This window comes from Cricetulus griseus, chromosome 7 (assembly GCF_003668045.3).
Source record: "Cricetulus griseus strain 17A/GY chromosome 7, alternate assembly CriGri-PICRH-1.0, whole genome shotgun sequence".
NCBI classification, from domain to species: Eukaryota; Metazoa; Chordata; class Mammalia; order Rodentia; family Cricetidae; genus Cricetulus; species Cricetulus griseus.
Genome location: NC_048600.1, coordinates 87,076,203 through 87,095,948, shown reverse-complemented (window position 1 = coordinate 87,095,948; position 19,746 = coordinate 87,076,203). Strand labels below are relative to the sequence as shown.

The following is a 19,746-nucleotide window of genomic DNA, read 5'->3' as shown; positions in this document are numbered from 1 at the left end:
CTTAAATTCTTGTCCTGATTTCCCAAAACGATGGATTGTAACCCGGATGTCACTTTCTCCCCCTAAATTGCTTTTGGCCAGAGTGAGTATTCCGTCACAACAGAAAGCAAACTAGAACATCTCTGACACGGTTTCAGAACAGTCTCAACTTAAATTTTTTTCTCCTACAAAATTTCTGGCATTGCTCTAATTTGCTAGCCATACTATGAAGTCAAACTTTGCTGTCCCTTTGTTTTAAATTACATAATTTTACTAAGAAATTGGTAATCTCAGCATTCAGGAGCCTGAGCCTGGAGGCTCACAAATTCAACGTCAGTCTGAGCTACATAAGGAGTTTGAAGCCAGCCTAGACTATGTGGTAAGACCTGTCCAAAAAAATTACAATGCTGGAAGTAACACTTTTTTTTTTAGGTATTTAAAACGTTAGTCAATACATGATGACAACTAGGAAGGATTTCACTCAATATGCTACCAGTTCTCTGAACTCTCAAAAAAAAAAAAATAACTAATAGAAATGAGTAGGTTTTTGCTAGGTGCTTTGGGAAACCAGGAGTTAAAACCCCCTTGGAAGTTAACTTGGTATAAGAGAGTGGAAGCCTGTGTTGCTCCAGTTCTAAGCAAAATGCTTTCGCTTTCTGCAGGAGACAAACTGTACACAATAAACAAGGTAAGCATAAGAATTGCTGCTGTTCATTAGTTGCCCGGGAAGTTACTCATTTGGACACATAACAGAAACTTTAGGGGTGTGAAAGTGTACTTCAAAATGCTGACCTGGTAAAATTCCATAAAACAAGCCTCAAAGTTCGAGTCACTGGCGCCTGCCACGAGTAAGTTACTGAAGCGGCATTTGCGGAGAGAGACTAGGGCAAAGGACAGAACAAACCACGGGTCAGCGGAAAGAAACAACACGGCAGAGTGGGAATAATTCACCAAAGCTCATTAAAGTCATGAGGGCAAGAGAGCTGTCCTGTCTTTACATTTGCCTGTTTTCATCATCATGAAGTGTTTAGTGTATGCTGAGGCAGAGAGAAACCAACAGCTACGAGGACTTTGTCTTAGATTACGGCAGTAATTCTGATGTGTAAGCAGTTTGACTTTGCTTTATATCTGCATTATAATCTCTTAAAAGAAGAATTGAGGCATTGGCTTATTAAACACTAGGGAACATTTTGTATTTCCATCATGTATTTTGTGTGTTTTGTGATTCTGCACTGTATTGGCTGTTTATGTGAACTCTGAAAGAGCAAAATTAGAAGTTCAGAGAAGTCCAAAAATAACAGAGGCACCCTGTTGTCTGTGGCAAACACTGGCCTTAATGAGACATGGCTCCCAGGCCTAGCTGGCTTTTATGTAACTGTGGAAACTTAATCAGGCTGTTTAGTTTCTCTTTCCTTTATCCTTGCAATGAGGATGTCAGCCCAAACTGTTATATCTTATAAAGTGGATTTATGAATAGATTAAGCAAATGTCTGTGGGGAAACATTATAGGTTAACCTACCCTATGTGGTAACGATTGCTCTATTGTTTCCAAACAACTTAGTGTTGCTAGTATAAATATTTCCTGTACTTTAACATTCTTAGCTTTCTGAGTGATTGAGCATGAATTTAAGATTTGGCTCAGAGTCATTTCTCCAAAGCTATATAATCATCTCATTCTGAATAAGTTCCCCTAATAAGACCCCCTATAGAACAATGCATTCTAGAAGACAGTTTTTGATGCTAGTAAACAAGATTGCATCCATATAACTCAAATGATGTAGTTAAAATATATGTAATCTATGTTATTTTATATATATTATGTTGCAAGATGTTTTCAGGTATCAAATAGACTTGAAATTACTAACAGTTACTTTTTGTTTGGTATTTAGACATTTTTTTAAAAGAAAACATAGAATTACCAAAAGGCTAATGAGAAAGAAGTTAAAGACATTTCAAAGTCACTTTTAAAAAATAATTTTGATTTCATTCATTTGTGTGTGTGTGTGTAGAAAGAGAGAGAGAGAGAGAGAGAGAGAGAGAGAGAGAGAGAGAACAGACACACATGTGGAGGTCAGAGAACAATTTTTAGGAGTTGGCGCTCTCCCTAGGACAGAACTCAGCAAGATTTTTGCCTGTTTCACTTCTACCCACTGTGCCATGTCACCAACCCTATCACTAACTGGGTTTTTGTGTCTGAGTATGGAAAGACGTGCTGAAAGACAGAATGGTGTTCAAGAGGCCGTCTGAGCACCTGCCCTTGACTGTTCATAGAGGGACTCAAAGGCCTTCAGATCATGAAAGTCTCTTACTCACTTCAGAAATGTTGCTAAATATCAGTGGAAGCAGAAACACTGAGTAAGCCACAGTGTTGTGGTTCGGGAGGACTGGGCTTTATGTGGTGTTATTATTAAAGATAATCATCCTGAACAGAAAACAGAATTTTTACAGCAGGAGATGCTAACACAATTGTATTTAGATCTGCTGACCATCTGAGGGAGTTGGAAGTTAACAGCTGCATCTCTAGTTGATCTTTGCATATTTTAATCCAAATATGGTAAAGGGAGGGGCTACAGAAGGGAGTGTCCATAGAATAAACAGGCTCGGAAGTTGTGACAGAAACAATTGTTAAACACTGAGAAGGCTGTACTTTGCACTTCTCACTTAGCTCAACTATTCTGGGGAGTTAGGCGTCCTTTGACCTCCTCTCTTGTGAATTGCAGAAATCAGACCAGACTACTGGGTAAAATGACCTCTTGTGTTGCTGAAGAACCTATTAAAAAGATTGCTATCTTTGGAGGGACTCACGGAAATGAACTGACAGGAGTGTTTCTAGTTACTCACTGGCTAAAGAATGGCGCTGAAATTCAGAGAAAAGGGCTGGAAGTGAAACCATTCATTACCAACCCAAGAGCAGTGGAGAAGTGTGCCAGATACATTGACTGTGACCTGAATCGTGTTTTTAACCTTGAAAACCTTAGGTAAGACTGTGTTCTATATTCTGTGAGAGCTTATATGTGTGAAGAGCCGTAGTCACTGGGAGAGAGAACCTCTGAATACTCCTAGACAGTGGTCAGATCCATACAGAGAGTGTCCTTATGGGAGGAGATCACTTTCACTTTTAATCATGCTGCATTGTGAATTATACAACTACCCAAACTAGACATCATGTTCTCTGCTGTAAACTTTTTACAGCTCCAGGCTTTTCTGATTATTCCTTTTTATTCACTGTATGCCATACAGTGTACAACAACAAAGAAGAAAGGTCTTTTTTTTTTTTTTTTTGGACTCATGTGTCTTGAAAGACACAAAACAAATATGATAATGCTTTGCATTAAATTTGTACTTAGGCAAGCTTGAACAATGTGTGAAATAAAAAATAAGAATCTAAATTAGTCTCAAAAATAAAAATAAATTAGTGCATCGGGGCAGTCTGTGGCCTGAGGGACAGATGTGTTCATCTTTGATGGTGGGTTATCATCATTGAGGAAAATGAGGGCTGAAGACACTTCCTCCGACCTTTCTGAATCTGAGTTACAGCTGATTAGATAGTTCCATGTAGTGTGTGTGGTCACCATACTCTGGGCTGGTAATTATCAGTTATTTTTGCTCTTGTCTGTTTCATAATATTTGCTGTTGTATATGCCTGTTTTCTTAGCATCAGTTTTTTTTTTAATTTAACCCAAAAGTATTGTTAAACATATGCCAGGCACTGTGAATATACAAAGCTGTCTACAGGATGGCTTTTTACCCTCAGGTGGTTGGTAGACTGTTAGCTAAGGTGTAAGGCACCCAGAGGAGCAGCTAACAGCATTGTGTGCTTGTTTTCTTATTTTAATGTACTAGGTTATGTGAGGCCATGTGCATGCAAGTATCTGAACTCTTGTTATTTTTTATTTTGAGGCAGGGTCTTACTAAAATAACCAGGTTGGCCCTGACCTTACTCGGTAACTTAGGCAGGCCAGAACTTTTGACCCTCCTGCCTCACACTGCCAAGTAGTTGGGATTATAGGCCTGTGCTAGCAGGACTGGCCATGCAATTGTTTGCTGATAAATGCTAGGTTGTTAGAGAATTCTTAAGTCCAGGTCTTAGCACAGAACTAAAGAAATGTAAATAAAACAAAATTTGCCTTTACAAAATATTTGTTTTCCACGGATGTTACACAGCATTGATATTTTGTGCACTAAATAATTTTATTAGCATAATTTCAACTTCAGAAATACTTTTATCTTCATGATTGAGGTTATATCAAGACAATGTTTATTCACCTAAAGTAGCTATTAACTAGGTCATAGATTGAAAGTAAGATTTGTTGAAGAATGAATCTTTTAACCTGTGTATGAACCTTCCGGTTCATACTCTGAAGATAACTCTGAAGTGGACTGGGGCAAGTTTTCTTGCTAGGAACAGCCTATAGTAGCCTCTAGGTGACTTCGGCACTTGAGTTCACATTCTGTTTCTTAGTGTGAACAGTCTTCAGAAGCTAGACAGCTCTGACTCATGGTGGTCATGAAAACTGTGAGATACACAAACCAATGAACCTCTCCTATGAGCCATCTTCTAAATTGCTGCCTTTTCCTACATTCCTCATTTCAGGGGTGGTACCATTACCCACAAGTCACTTACAAAGGCAACCCTAGAGCTGTCTCTGCTCTCCAACCCCCTTGTCTGGTATGATAAGTCCTCCCACATACACTTGACAGAACTCCACAGAGCAGCCAGGCCTTGCATTCACAAGTCTGTAATCTCCACTACCCAGGAAGCTGAGGCATGACAAGAGCAGCCTGAGCAACTTATCAAGATCCTGCCTTAAATAATTCTAAAGTGGACTAAGGATATGTCTCAGATGGGAGAGTATTTGTCTAGCATGGATAAGGTCCTGGGATAGATGGATGGATAGATAGATAGATAGATAGATAGATAGATAGATAGATAGATAGATAGACAGACAGAGAGAGAGAGAGAGAGAGAGAGAGAGAGAGAGAGATGCACGCTACAAAACCAGCCTTCCTCTGTGGACAGATAACATAGCCTCTTATAGGATCTACATGCATCCAGTTTAACCCAGGCTTGTTCTCATGCATTCTCCATGTGGTAGCCACAAGACTGGCCCTAGCATAGAAATCTTCTGCCCTTCCCCTGCTGGAAGTTCTCTCTAAATCCCCTGTCCAGAATAGATCTAAGCAACCTACTGTGAAGACACAGCTATTATAACAGTGTGGCTGCTAATGCTACCCAAGGTCTGCCCCTGTCTATTCTTGCAGTCTGGTCCCATGGGATTCTTCTAATGGTAACTGGACCCCAGGCGTGAAGAATTCAGTGTCCACTATCTTTCAAAACTTAAAACCTTGACTCTGAGCATCTGAAGGGGTAATGGTGCCATTTACCCAAATGGAAATAAATAGGTTCTAATGAGATAATATGAGCCAATAGTGAGTTAACTTTGTAAATGCCTGTGTGTGTGTGTGTGTGTGTGTGTGTGTGTGTGTGTGTGTGTGTGTGTGTGTGTGTTAGCACATTAGGAACTGTATTTGACTGCAAGTAGAAACTCAAGAATAGTAATCTAAACTTCTCGCTCATAAGCATTATTTCCAAATGGAGGTGGCCCAGGTGCAGTAGCTCCCTAATGTCACCAATGCCCTTGGCGTCTCAATCTTCCCACTGTACTTTTCCTCACATGCACTTTTTTTCTTCCTTATGATTTTTTGCTCCACCACAAAAGGACTGATACACCTTCCTGGTTGCAGATGTGACTTCTAAGCAGAAAGGCTCTGACACAAACTATTAAAAACTAGCCAGGTAATAGAAATATATGGAAGTATATAAAAATGTATATTTAAGAAACTTAACCGAGAAGTATAACTTTAAGCCATTGTCATGTATAGAACACCCTTTTAGTTCTCTTCCATAGCCAAACTGAGAGCTTGGATGAAGACAGTGGTGACAGGTGGGAGAAAAGGAGAGGAAACAAGTGAAATTATAAAAACAATGAACAAAGTAATAGAAAACCTTTGTGAATTCTTACATCCATAAAATTTTAAATTTTGTTCAGACAGTCAAGGGCCCGTAATTCTAGCTCCTTGGGAGGCTGAGGTAGGAGGCAATCCTCCATCCTTGACTATAGAATAAATTCAAAGCTAGCCTGAGAAAATTAGCAAGACTGTCTAAAATTAAAAAAAAAAAGAGTGTTGCTCAGTGACAGAGCTCTTGCCTAGCTAGATGAGACTCAAACTTCAATCTTCAGTGCTGTAAAAATAATAATAATAATAGTATAACAATTGCAAGTGATAAGGAGAGGGTAGACAGAGGCCAATTTGAGAATATAGTGATCACTTTTCAATCCTTGTTCCAGGAAACACATGTAAGTATGTTTGTGTAAGTTTGTACTTTGGGAATGTTTGTGGTTTGTCATTTGTAAACCATGTCCCTGAATCATTCCCAGTCTCCAATTTAAAATACCCAATAAAGACATGAGCACCTGAGTTTGACTACCTCTTTGCACTAGAACCACAGTGTTGGGGGGGGGGGGGCGATAGTCTTGCCCTGTAATAAGCAGTGCACCATAACTACAAGGAAGTGCTCATCAAATTAAAGGTTGAAGTCATATGGCAAATTCCATTTGCAAAGCCCTACCTGAGACTTGCCACATAAATAAACCTAACATTTTTAGAAGCACACCAATGCAGCACTGGATATATGGGCTCAGCTGGAGAAAATGTGTACTTTTTCATTTGCTTCAGATACATTTTCATGTCCTGCGTGGATTTTTAATATGTAAGGTTCACAGCTGATTCTCTATGTACTGTTCCTGTTGTGTATTTGTATATGCGTGTTACCGTAGCCATAGATGATGTTAATCTTTTTCTTTCTGCTAAAACAGCAAAGAGCTGTCTGAGGATTTGCCTTATGAAGTGAGAAGGGCTCAAGAAATAAATCACTTATTTGGTCCAAAAAATAGTGACAATTCCTACGATGTTGTTTTTGACCTTCACAACACTACTTCGAACATGGGTTGCACTCTTATTCTCGAAGATTCCAGGAATGACTTTTTAATCCAGATGTTTCACTATATCAAGGTAATCTCCATGTTACTAACATATGTTAGCTTAGGATCCTTTCTTTTGAAGTCATTGAAAGATGTCAGGAAGGTGGGACCAAGAAAAATGGATTGTATTCCAAAGTCAAATGGGAGGCTTGATGAAGTGCTCTGCAAAGGGGCAGAAGCAGTGGTGAGAGAGAAGAGAAAAGGAAATAAAACAGTAAATACAGTGAGCAAATAGTAAAACATCTGTGAATACTTGAATTTACAAAGTTATAAATTTTATCCAGGTGTCCACTAGGCATGTGGTATTTAGTAAAAACCAAGTAAAAATAATACCAAAAATTTTAATGGTGCAGTTGAAGCATCTCAATTGCACAGCTTTAGAAGCTCAAGAGATCATTCAATGTTGACTAAAGTGTAAGGATAAAGAGACTTGGCTCCCTAGTGTCTTGCCCTTGTCCCATCTGGTGTCTATGCCCTGAAATGCTTCTGCTCTTCGGTGTGTGTTTCACGAGTGCATCCAGACTTCAAGCCAGGCAGTGGGATGCATCCTTGCGCTCACTGGAAGTGCAGGTGAATGCTGAGTGTGATGACTTACACTCAGCTACAAATGAGGCTCAGAAATCTGCAGAATGAAAAATTCCACCATCCAGTGTCTACAGCTAGAGAAAATTTTGCTAGAACAACAGCAATATCACAAATACTTCATTATATGTTTGGTTCTATATAATAAATATTCTTCCTTCTTGTGAGCTGATATGACTTAATAGAACGAATTTGACATGGGTATCCATGAGAACCTGAGTTCAAATCCTGACTTTCCCATTCATTAACCTTGGACAAGATACTCATCTCTCAAAACCTTGCTTCCCTTATTTTATAAAATGGGCAGAATAACACTTAACCCCATGTAAATGCTAAAGCCTTCAATGAGGTAGAATAGTTAAAGTGTTTAGCTTAAGATGTAGCCTATAGCCCTTTCCCGTGACTGACATCATGGAGGCCACAAGATTCCTGGAGTTACTGTGAAAGATGTTAGCCAGTGGGGATTCCTCACAGCTCTGGCAGCCTTCCTAAACAGTCCAGGAAGCTGAAAGTCCCCGGAAGAATAGATACTGTCAAGCTGGCCAAAAATAAGAAGCTTGCCCACTGTGAAGAGAACTGATTTTACACATGAGCTCCTTCCACAGCATAGCACCTGTACCTCCCCAGTGGTATTGGGTCGGCTCCATGACCAAGATCTATGAAGGACAGCAGAGAAACAGTGTCAGGCCCAGACACTTCAGCAGAGGCTCCAAAAGTGTGGCCCACTGGTTCCTCCAAACACTGGAGGGGTCTAACATGGTGGAAAGGGACTAAGATGGGGGCTGCAAGCTAATACCTCAGAGACAGAGATCTGAACAGGATCCCTGGACAGGTGGCAGCTGTCAACAAGAAGCATTAGAACAAAGGATGCTGGGATAATAAATTGCCTCATTCATTTTATAGCCTATAGTCAAGGTTATGTATTTCTTTCTTTTCAGTTGAGTTTGGACAGTCTAGTGATTCTGGGGTTGGGTAAGGGTGGGGTAGGAAAGACCACAATGTAGCTATCTTTTTTGCTCATTGAAGAGAAAGCTGAATGCTTTAGTTACCATATGTGGAACCACATGGCTTATAATTAGTTATGAAAACCTAGAGGTTAGTCCAGATGTGGTGGCCCAAACTTTTAATCCTGGAATTTAGGAGGCAGAGGCAGGAGGACCTCTGTGAATTTGAAATAAGCTCAGTCTGCATGGTAAGCTCCAGGCCAGCCAGGGCTACAGAGTGACGACACTCTGTCTCAACTTGAGACCTGGCTCAAATTCTCGTTGAAATAAGCAGAAGTTTTGAGGGGAAATCATGTATTATCTTTAGAGATCTGGACCATAAGTAGTAAGTGAATTTAAGGCCAATACTCTGTTAAGCAGCAAGTGTAAACAAAGATGTAAGAAAAATGTGTTCAGAAGGAATATTTATTTCCTGTTTCTGGTTTGCATACCAGAGTATTGTTTTATGCACATTTTGCCTAGACAGCTAATAAAGTTTGATTTTATATGTAATTCATCTGTATGTTTTCAAAGCTATAACATGGATTTTAGAGGATGTTTCACAAGGCTGTTTAGTTAATTCTAATTATGATATAGAGCATATTGGAGGGACTACTGACTCTGTAGTAGCCAAGAGAACAAAACATACTTTGCGCACTAAGAAAGATGTTTTCGATTCTGTTCAGGCTTCCTTGGCTCCATTACCCTGCTATGTTTATCTTATTGAGCATCCTTCCCTCAAATACTCAACCACCCGTTCCATTGCCAAGTATCCTGTTGGTAAGTCACACTTCCCACTGGCATAGGTAAAGAAAACACAGCTTAACTGACACATAAAGAACATAATCTAGCTGCCTTACATATCATTAACGTTATAAGGATCAAGTGAGCTGATTAACTGTAGGAAAGCCCTAACCGTACCTAATGTCCTGAGTTTCTCTGAGAAGGTCTCTAGATTTGTTCATATTATTTTATTTGCCATAAGATTCAGACTTTCAAATGAGTTTGATGTTCTCTTCATTCCCAAAGCTCAAATGGAACAGAAGCTTCCCTGACTCCACCAAATTGTATTGCAACGATCTGTATATTCCATAGGTATTTGTGTGTCTGCTGGAGATCAATATTGTGCTAGGTTCTTAGGATGTAGCAGTGAACAAGACACACGGTCTTACCTCAAGGAGCTTAAGGTCTAATGAGAAGATGGAACTGTAATCAGATAATTACTCCATGGTGGAAAACCACTATAGTAGGTGTAACTCCATTCTGTTTCCTGGGAGACCTATTGGTGTAATTTTACAATTATCTACAAACTACACTGTAAATAAAACTGTTACTACAACCCGAATCTATTTTGTTAGATCTCAGATGTTTTAAACAAGAGTAAATTGAGAGACAGTTGACAAGTAATAGAAGCAAATGAAAATTTTTTAAAAAACAGAAACTCTGACTATACAAATAGTGAGGGGGATTGTTGCATGGTTAAAATAATTTGTTACTATAATTAGAGAACTATATTCAAATATGTGTGCATAATATAGGCTAAATATATAATATCATTATATTGTTTAAATAAACCAAAGCTTTGGCCTGAGAATATAGCTCAGTGATAGAATCCTTGCCTAGTATTCTAATACTTCAGAATAGATCGACAGACAGGCAGATAGTCCAACAAAATAAAAGCAAACCAGAGCTTAAATGACACAGGGTAAGGCTGTGGGCGTAGCTAGTAGAAGCTCCTGCATATCATGCATGAGGGCTTTAATTCAAACTCCAGCACTGCAGTAATAATAATAACACAGGATAGATAGTGTGGTCCCATTTGATACTTAATAAAAGGACAAGACTTCTGAAGTCTGACAGATCAGTCTTGATCTATGATAGTTATGGTCAGTACTTTTTTCCTAGTTAGAACAAATGTCTGTTGATATGTTGGTACCTTGCAAATAGAGCTAAATTTTAAAAACATTTTAACCAAGAATGCTAGTGTGTTCTCCTTCTGATTTTGAAACTTTCTTTGGAGTTTATTTATTAAATAATGAATAAAAACATTGAAAGTAGGGAGAAAAAATCCCTGTTGATTCAACACGTTATAGTCACAAGGACTGCCCATGCAAACTTATTTAAACTGCTACTAACAGTATAAGGACCATTCTAATGACAACCTGCCTCAAGCCTACCAGAATCTTTCTGTGTAAACTTAATCCCAAAAGGTGGGTTGTAGTTTGCTACAGTCAACCTCATGATCAAACCTCATGATCATATACATTCACACTCCCCATCCCCAGCACGGATGAGTAACAAGACACATCTTCTTAGATTCTAGGTATAACCTCATTTCTAATTTGACACTTTTTATGAGCATTGTTTCTTCCTTTCTATTCTGAATGTGTCAGTCATATCCTATGGACTTGACTATTCTGCACTGATAAGAGATCTTGGGAAAACAAACTTCAACAACTGATTCTTCTGCATGAAGTGCCCACCCCTACCACTCTATAACCCTTGCTCCCCACATAGATCTGCTATGGCACACCTTCTATCTACCCCACATCATCATGAGGGACCAGTATCTGTTTATTCTTCTTGAATGTGTCTTTACTGTGGTCACAAGATATCCACTGTAGTTCTAAACATCATATAACAATAGTTCATTAAATAAAGAGGCTCTCAGGTCCCCAGAACATTCTTTGCTTTGGGTTCCTCAGGCACTAGAGTGCTGGGATTACTGTAAATGACTTAAGCTACTCAGCACTTACTCTTGAGCTGAAAACAAAGTACTTTTACTTTGAACTGTGGATACTCAATCAAAATTCTGATTCCGTTTGAATAAAGAAAGACGAATTTGAGGTGGATAAATAACCACTCCTATAATAGACATATGCAGAAACATAGTTTTGCAGAGTTGTACAAGTTATTTGTGCATAGACAAATTACCTTATCAAGACCTATGATATCATACATGGAAAGAAAGGAAGGTCTGTTTTTACACATAAGAAAATTAAGCTCAACAAAAAATTTATATGAAGATGTTAAAAAAATATTAAGTTTCAATAGGCTAGAAAGTAGTAGAAATGGGTGAAAACATGATGAGGGTAAAGGAATTTATGAGTTTGGTGGAATGGAATGATGGCATACAGTATTACCATAATTCACAAATAGTTTAAAAAATGGAGAAGGGGGTGATTGAAGGGATGATTTTGTGGGAACTTGGCAGGGAAAGGGGACTAGAAAAGTAGTTTAGAGAAAGAATTCTGTAGTGGTGAGGATGGAAGTTTAAGCAATCACTGAAAGACATGGTAGTATAGGCACAGTTTTATTGGAGATAGAAGAAATTAATATAATTTTATAGGAAATGAAAATTGTTTCATCTTATCAGAAAGATATAATTATATTGTTATAATAAAAGCAAGAATGTTGCTTGAAACCCATGTGAACTAAACCCAAAGCTTAGTTAGATAGATTTCTGACCACAAAGACATATTTCTTACTGCTAAGGTAACTATGAAGTCTTGACAGTTTCTATTTGTGGTTACCTATTACTTGCCAGCCTCACTTGGTCTGCATCTTTTACTAAGTAGTAAGTTGTTAATGTTTTGAAAATACTGAAGAACATTTCAAAGAAAAAGGTAACCCTGAGTTCCTACTTCAGCACAGCTCTGTGGGTTTCAATGTTCTGTATTTTCTGACATTGTCTCTATTGTTTTCCATGATATTAAGCAGTCATAACACTGGAATTCTAGAATTATATTTTAAATGCTTAATCTTTCAATGTACTCTACTATTTACATAAAAGTGATGAGTCTTCTTCTGTACATAGGTATAGAAGTTGGTCCTCAGCCTCAGGGTGTTCTGAGAGCTGATATTTTGGACCAAATGAGAAGAATGATTAAACATGCTCTTGATTTTATACATCATTTCAATGAAGGTGAGTCGTGGGTGCAGTTGCTTCCTTATGTTTATGTATATGACTTAACCATGAGGGGATGTCTCTGTGTAAAATTTAACCACTAAACATTGAAATGTAATGAGAATCTAGGTCATATTTGTCACATTTATGAACTTAAATATCTGTGCATGTGTGTGTGTGTGTGTCTGTCTGTCTGTCTGTCTCTGTCTCTATCTCTCTCTTTGTGAGTGTGTGTGTATGTAGTTTTGTCTTGCCCGAACCTCAATTCTCACCACGTAGGCTGGCCTTGAACTCTCAGTCTTCATGCCTCAGTCTTCCAAGGATTGTCTTTACAGATATGTGTCGTAGTCTGTTCCTAAAGTGAAAACTGTCTTTCCACTTCAACAGTTCCTAAAGGGTGACCAATAAAAAACATTCAAGAAAGGCTCCCAAATCAAGTCATTTTACTTTTCCCATTGATTTCTATTTTAAACAGCAAAGACAGATGAGGCCCACCCTGCTGTGAGGATGTAGAAGGTTAATGGATTCTTGGGAGGGAGAGACATTTTCCTCAATGGCATATCCACTAGTAAATTGTTCACACTCCTATAAACTATCCCTCACCATACTCCTGTAAGCAACCCTAAGGAAACTCACTGGGTTAGAAGAAAGATACAAAAGTAGTAAGGGCTGGTTGGGAAGCAGAAAGTGTTGAACAGGATTGGGAAGGTGACAAAAAAGAATAATGAAGGGTCAATATGGTCAAAATATATCACATACACGTTTGAAAATAAAACCCATCATTGTGTATGGCTAACATATGCTGGCTAAGAACATAGAAAAGAATAGAAAGTTCACAAGTCCAATAAACATAAGATGTTCAAGATCGTGGGGAATCAAAGGAGTACAAATTCAAGTGACAAAATATTTTCATTCATTAGATTAAGAAAATATTCAAATCTGATTATATTTCTGATATTAAGTTTTGTCAAAGCTGTAGGAAAAGGAAATATTCTCATTCCTTTCTTGTGAACATGTAAATTGGTAAAGACCCTTTAGGGTACAATTTTATAGTATTCTTTTTTATTTTTGTTTTTCTATTGTTTGTATGGAACAGAGAGTATGGCCTATGTACATGATATATGAGCATGTGTGTGTGTGTGTGTGTGTGTGTGTGTGTGTGTGTGTGTGTGTGTGTGTGTGTGTGTGTATGCCAGACCATGTGAGGACTTTGAGTGTCCTGTTCTATGACTCTCTGCCTTATTCCTCTAGGTTTCATTGAACCTAGAGTTAGGCTGACAGCCACAGACTGGGCAATCTTTCTGATTCCTTTCTTTCAGTGCTTTTGGTTATAAGCACACATGGTTATACCTGGCCTTTTACTTGTGTGCTACTGTCCAAGCTCATCCTCATGCTTGCCCAGCAAACACTCTTATTCTCACTAAACCATCTCAGCTTCCTTAGTACTTCCTTCTTAAAATGCACAAATCACATGACCCAGCAACTCTGTGTCTCAAAGAAGCACGATTGCATGTACATCCAGTGTGTTATGTAAGGGCTGGCTATTGAAGCTTTGTCTCCAATAATAAAACAATGAAAATGACCCAAATGTTCAATGGCTGTGAAGCATTAAATAAACTAAAATTGGACAAGAGTTCAAAGTATTAATTTTTAAAAGTCAAGCTATTAATTTTGAAAACTCTAGATAGCTTCGTGGGTACCATCACTTGATCTGCTTGAATATTTAGCATCACATAAAAGACCAGATATAGCTAACCATTCCCGTAACTCCAGCACTATGGTGCAAAGACCAGTGAATCCTGACATCTCATTAGCCAACCAGCCTAGTCCAAATACCAGGCTTCCAGTTCTGTGAGAGAACCTGTCTCAAAGCAATAAGGTTGAAAGTGACAAAGTACAACACTCAACACCCTGCTATGACTGTCACATAGGTTCATACAATCACACACTCACTTGCAATACACATGCATGCATGCACACATGCACACACACACTCTCACACACACACATTGCAAACCAAAGCATACAGTAAACAAATTGACTTTAAAATAATAGTAACCTAAATGTGAAGGTACAGGTCTGTAATCTAAGTTCTGGGGAAACTAAGTAGGAGACAAATGAGTTCAAGGTTCAAGACCAACCTGGGTTACACAATAAAGCCCTGTCTTTACAATAATTAATTTATTATCACTTACCAGAAAGTGTGTGTGTGTGTGTGTGTGTGTGTGTGTGTGTGTGTGTGTGTGTGTGTGTGTGTGTGTGTGTGTGTGCCCCCAGAAGCTTGAAAAAGACTAGCACTCTGGAGCTTGCTTTCTTATGGCTCTTGGGAATCCCCATGGCCATTATGTTACTCAGTCCATACTGATAAGAAAAGGTTACAGGCTGGAAAGCTCAAGAACCCCAGTACACAGTCACACAGATCAAGCTGAGGTCTATCAAAAGTCAGACATGAAAGTGGGGCTATCCCAGGTCATCCAGCAGCCAGAGTACCTGCCAGCTCACCTTGCATGTGTCAGCAAGACAATCGGAAATCAATCAAAGCCAGTCTAGACCAGAGGAGCTGCCCACCAACCCAGAGTCACAAGCTCAATATAGGGGGAGAAGCCTTAAGCTGCTAAGTTCTGGGTTAGTGTATTATACAGCAAAAGCCAGCTAGAAGTGATGACACATCTCCCCATTCCAGTTCCACTCTTAGGAAAGAAAGGCTGTCTTCTAGGCTTCAGCCACAGCACACTTGAGGGCCGCCATCAGACACAGGTTCCAATGTTTGCTCAGAAATTCCCTCCTGTATCTGTAAATTACTCTTGCTAGTATTTCTTGGCACTGGGGCTATTCAGTTTTGCACCATCTTTGAGAGTTGCACTTCACTGTTGGACAGACTCCCTGCATCCCAAGAGCTCCCTCCTGGGGAGTTGTCATATGACAGTGCCCTTGGTTAAGGCAAATACCCATTATGCTGAATCCAGCTGGCTTGCTGGATGTCTTTGTGAAGACACACATCACGCAATGTCAGAAAAAAGGACTCTACCATAAACTCATTGAAATTTTCATCTGACAGGTAATGAACATGAGCCTGCAGAAGGCCAGCGTGTTGCTCAAGATCACACAGCCAGGGAAACCAGGAGAAGAGAACCTAGTGGCTCTCTTGGTCATGGTCCTAGAAAACAGTGAAGTGTGTATCCTCTGTTTCTATCCCTGTCCCACACACTTGTGGGGAATGTACTGACATGAGTAATTCCAGAATATGTTTGGCTTCCTGACATTTATGGACCTCCAAAACGGACTGTTCGCCTTCTGGCACACTTTACTTTCTATCGTTGTTCTTCCTTCCTGAAAGTGTCAGCTTCCCTTTTTCTAGGACATTGCTTTCTAGCTATGATTAACACATCCCATTTCTTACTATAGGAAAAGAGTTTCCTTCCTGTGCTATTGAAGTCTATAAAATAATGGAGAAAGTTGATTATCCAAGGAATGAAAGTGGAGAAGTGGACGCTGTCATCCACCCTAATCTTCAGGTAAGATTTGTTTCTTTGAAATACTGAAAATAATAATATTCTACTTTGTCATTATAATTTTTTCCTTTTATACAGCATCTTGTGCATATTAGCTAATTTATTAGTATTTAAAATATGGCATCAGTCAGCTTTCCATCACTATAATGAAATAATTGACAAAAAAAAACTAATAAAGAGGAAAAAAGTATTATTCCGATCACCATTCTGGAGGTTGCAGAGTGGCTGCAGTGCTTTGAGGTTGGGGCAGGAGCACATGATTAAGCAAACTGCACAGGCAAAGATGTGAGGTGTTTGCAGGATAGGAGCACAGTCCCCTCCAGAATCCTCAGTGACCTAAGGGCTTCTCTCAAGGAACCACTTCCTACAAATCTGCATCTCTTCCTGATGGGACCACTCTAGGGCCCAAGCCCTTAATACCTGGACCACTGGGAGACACGACCCGTCCCAAACCAGAACAGGGAGGACCCGGCTTCTAGTATTTGCCATGTGTGATGTGTGCTCACTCTAGGGGTACATCTGTAAGTTTGGTCTCATGTGATTGATAGTGTGGAAACACTAAAGTCAAATGTGCTATCTAGAAATGATGATAACCAGATACTGTACCCTCACAAGGAGGGGAGAGAGATATCCACAAAAGACTTCTAGAATGGAAAATGCCTATCCATGAGCAATGGGTAAGGAAAATTACATACATTTTATTTGGGTTTCAATTATGCTTTGTTTTGTTGATTTTTAAGACAAGGTTTCCCATTGTTGCCCAGGCTGGCTCAAAGTCATAATTCTCCTATCTCAGCCTCCCAAAGTTGGGATTACACTAGTGTGCCACCAAACCTCAATCTAGCTTTTAATTTCTGAGCCCTCATATTCTTATATTAGAATAGAATGGCTTGGCATTGTGGTTCATGCTGATAATTCCAGCACTTGAGAAGCTGAGACAGCAAGATTACAGATTTGAGGACAACCTCAGCTACAGTGAGAAATCTTGTCTCCAAAAGAGAGATGGGAAGACAGGATGAAGGAGTGTCATAAGAGGGAAGGAAAAATCACAATTGTCCCATAGAGACATAGCTATGAGTGAGTCCCCAACTAATGCAGAGGCCATATACCTCCCTGAACTTGTTTTTTGAAACATTCCTGACGTGGTCCCATGACTCTCCTCAGAATCTCAGTATCACACCTTGCCTGGTTTAATCAAAAACGATGGATTGAAGGAGCTCTCAGAAGAGTTAGGCGGCTGAAGTCTGGAAAGGTCAAAGGACAAGGCAGGGAAGAAGAGAGATCCCAAACAGCTACAGCACCCACTCCCCATTGTAAGACCTCAGAATGAAAGAGGTGAACAAGACCTGGAAGACTACATGAGCTTTTCAACCATGTATGCACATTACCTAGGGAGCTTTCTCTGTTTTAAAAAAAAATAGATTATTATCTCATACAATACATCCATCCCAGTCACAGTTTTCCCTCTTTCCACTCCTCCCAACACTCCTACCTCCCCTCTTCCCCAGAAGTTTCCCTTCAGAAAAGACAGCTTTCTAAAAACAGTGCCAAGAATCTCCGGTATTCTGACATTATTGGCTTGAGTATTGGTGGTTGAAAACCACTGATCCAATTCAAATCCCTACTTAATGACTCTAATAGCCATCAGGCAACCTCATAAAGCACCCTGCCCACAAATTCAGACCAAGAGAGCACATCCTGCCTGTGGCTTCATGGAAGCCAAGTGGAAACCAGAGGAGACATGAACAATGGTTTTAAAAGACAGTGTGTAGTAGAGAGGCAGCCTCAAACACAGGACTGTACAAGTGTATTCTCTTCAGTGATATTCTTCAAAAATAAAAGTCCTGGGGAGGCTGCATGAGGACAGTAACCAACCTGATTAGTGTTGGGTCCCAAAAGTCAGGAAAAATCATTGAAATTGTTAGACCATAAGTCTAACAATTGACTTGAGTCTAGTCTAGTGGCACAAGCCTGTAATCCCAGCTACTTGGGGAGGCAAAGGCAGGAGGAACACAAGTTAAAAGACGTTTTGGGCCACAAAGTGATTTCAAAGCCAATCTGAACAAACTAGTAAGATCCTGTCTCAAAGTAAAATAAGGCTTGGAGTATTGCCCAGAACTAACTCTGAAGTTAGTTCTCAATATCACACAGAGAGAGAGAGAGAGAAAGAGAGACAGACAGAGACAGAGACAGAGAGACAGAGTTTTCTACAAGAGAGATTGATAGGCTGTTATCTCAGTAAACATGTTTGAATATCTACTAAGCCTGTTCTTCCTGGGATGGAAGATTCTAGTTTTGTTTCTGAGATGAGGCCAGCTCCTCCCACTGGTGCAAGAGTATGTTGGCCTTCCATGAGATTCTAAGTGCAGCTGGGTTGAGAAAAAGGGCTGTGGGCAGCTCTGCTCAACCTCAATTTATTCACATGCAGATTGTTACTCAGTAGGTCTCAGCTGGGGGTGAAATTCCACTTTCCTTACTGAATCCCAGTGATGCTGATGCTGCTGGGAAAGGTTAGGAATGCAGAGGCCCAGGCCTTGCCCTGGCCTAGAGAACCATCTCCCCAGATGCTTGGCAAGCACAGCAAAGCTGAAGCTGTTCTAGGGCTCCAGGGGTCTGAAGCATTAGTGTTAGAAGCTCACATATGTCTCAATGCATCCCTCTTGTATCTCTTTCTAATGGAGAATCTCCTTTTTAATAGACAATGTTAGTTATCTACAGTGTAACAGAAAAAAATTAAAAACAGGAGAAAAAGCCCAATGTAATTTATGTATTTTGATGTCTCCTGAGAGGATCAAGACTGGAAACCGTTACACCCTGGAGATCCCGTGTTTGTGTCTCTTGACGGAAAGATTATTACACTGGGTGGAGACTGTACCGTGTACCCGGTGTTTGTGAACGAAGCCGCATATTATGAAAAAAAAGAAGCCTTCGCAAAGACAACGAAACTAACACTTAGTGCAAAAAGCATCCGCTCCACTTTCCACTAAAAATCACTGCAAGCTCACAGTTCTGGGGAGTCTTGTGAACCTCTAGGACCGTGCAATCCCCCAAGAGCAGGGCTGTGCCTTATTCTAGTTCTTTGCCTCAGCACTTGGCCCCGTGCCTCAAGCAGTAAACATCCAGGCCAGTTTCTGAAAGGAAAGAATAAATTAATGAATGTCTTTCAAATGTATTTTGAATACGCTACATATAGCTCATTCAGACAAGTGTGTTTCTGATTTCTGTGTTACATTACATTGCATTCTGGTAGCTTAACATAGTTAATGACTTTCACATTCAAAACATAATATTGAAATCGAGGCTACATGCAACTTAGCATATATGGAGACCAGTGAGACAGACTGAATGGTTTTTTAAGTAATGTGTAAGTTCTACTATAAACTAATAGTACAAACTTAGTATTTTTTAAGTTTTGACATAAGAATTAATGACAGTATATTAAATGTCCATTCTGTAAACTCTAGCCATGACTGATATGTAACACGAAAAAAATAAAAGACCCAGAGACAGATATTGGGGTTCAACCTGAAGATCAGGGAAACAAAGCAGCCAAGCTACCAGATTCTTACCTCTAAAAGGGCTGGGGTGTTCCTATCCTCAGAGTGGCTGGAGAATGAATGCCTGATACTGAGACCTTGCTCCTGTCTTATATACCTCCCTAATGCTGGGATTAAAGGTGTGTGATCCCAAGTGCTGAGATCATCTTTGTGTGAGCTGTTTCTCTTTGGGACTAGATCAAT

At 39.6% G+C, this 19,746-nt stretch overlaps 1 protein-coding gene and 1 pseudogene across 1 annotated transcript; both read left to right on the top strand.

Moving 5' to 3' along the window:
• Positions 1–2,596: 2,596 nt before the first annotated feature.
• Positions 2,597–19,178, top strand: Aspa (aspartoacylase). The gene is made up of 6 exons (XM_035447837.1): positions 2,597–2,957; positions 6,858–7,053; positions 9,274–9,367; positions 12,405–12,512; positions 15,900–16,009; positions 18,796–19,178. The coding sequence occupies exons 1-6, from the start codon at positions 2,725–2,727 to the stop codon at positions 18,991–18,993; spliced, it is 939 nt and encodes a 312-aa protein (XP_035303728.1). The 5' UTR covers positions 2,597–2,724; the 3' UTR covers positions 18,994–19,178.
• Positions 7,141–8,483, top strand: LOC113836736 (annotated as a pseudogene).
• Positions 19,179–19,746: the final 568 nt, after the last annotated feature.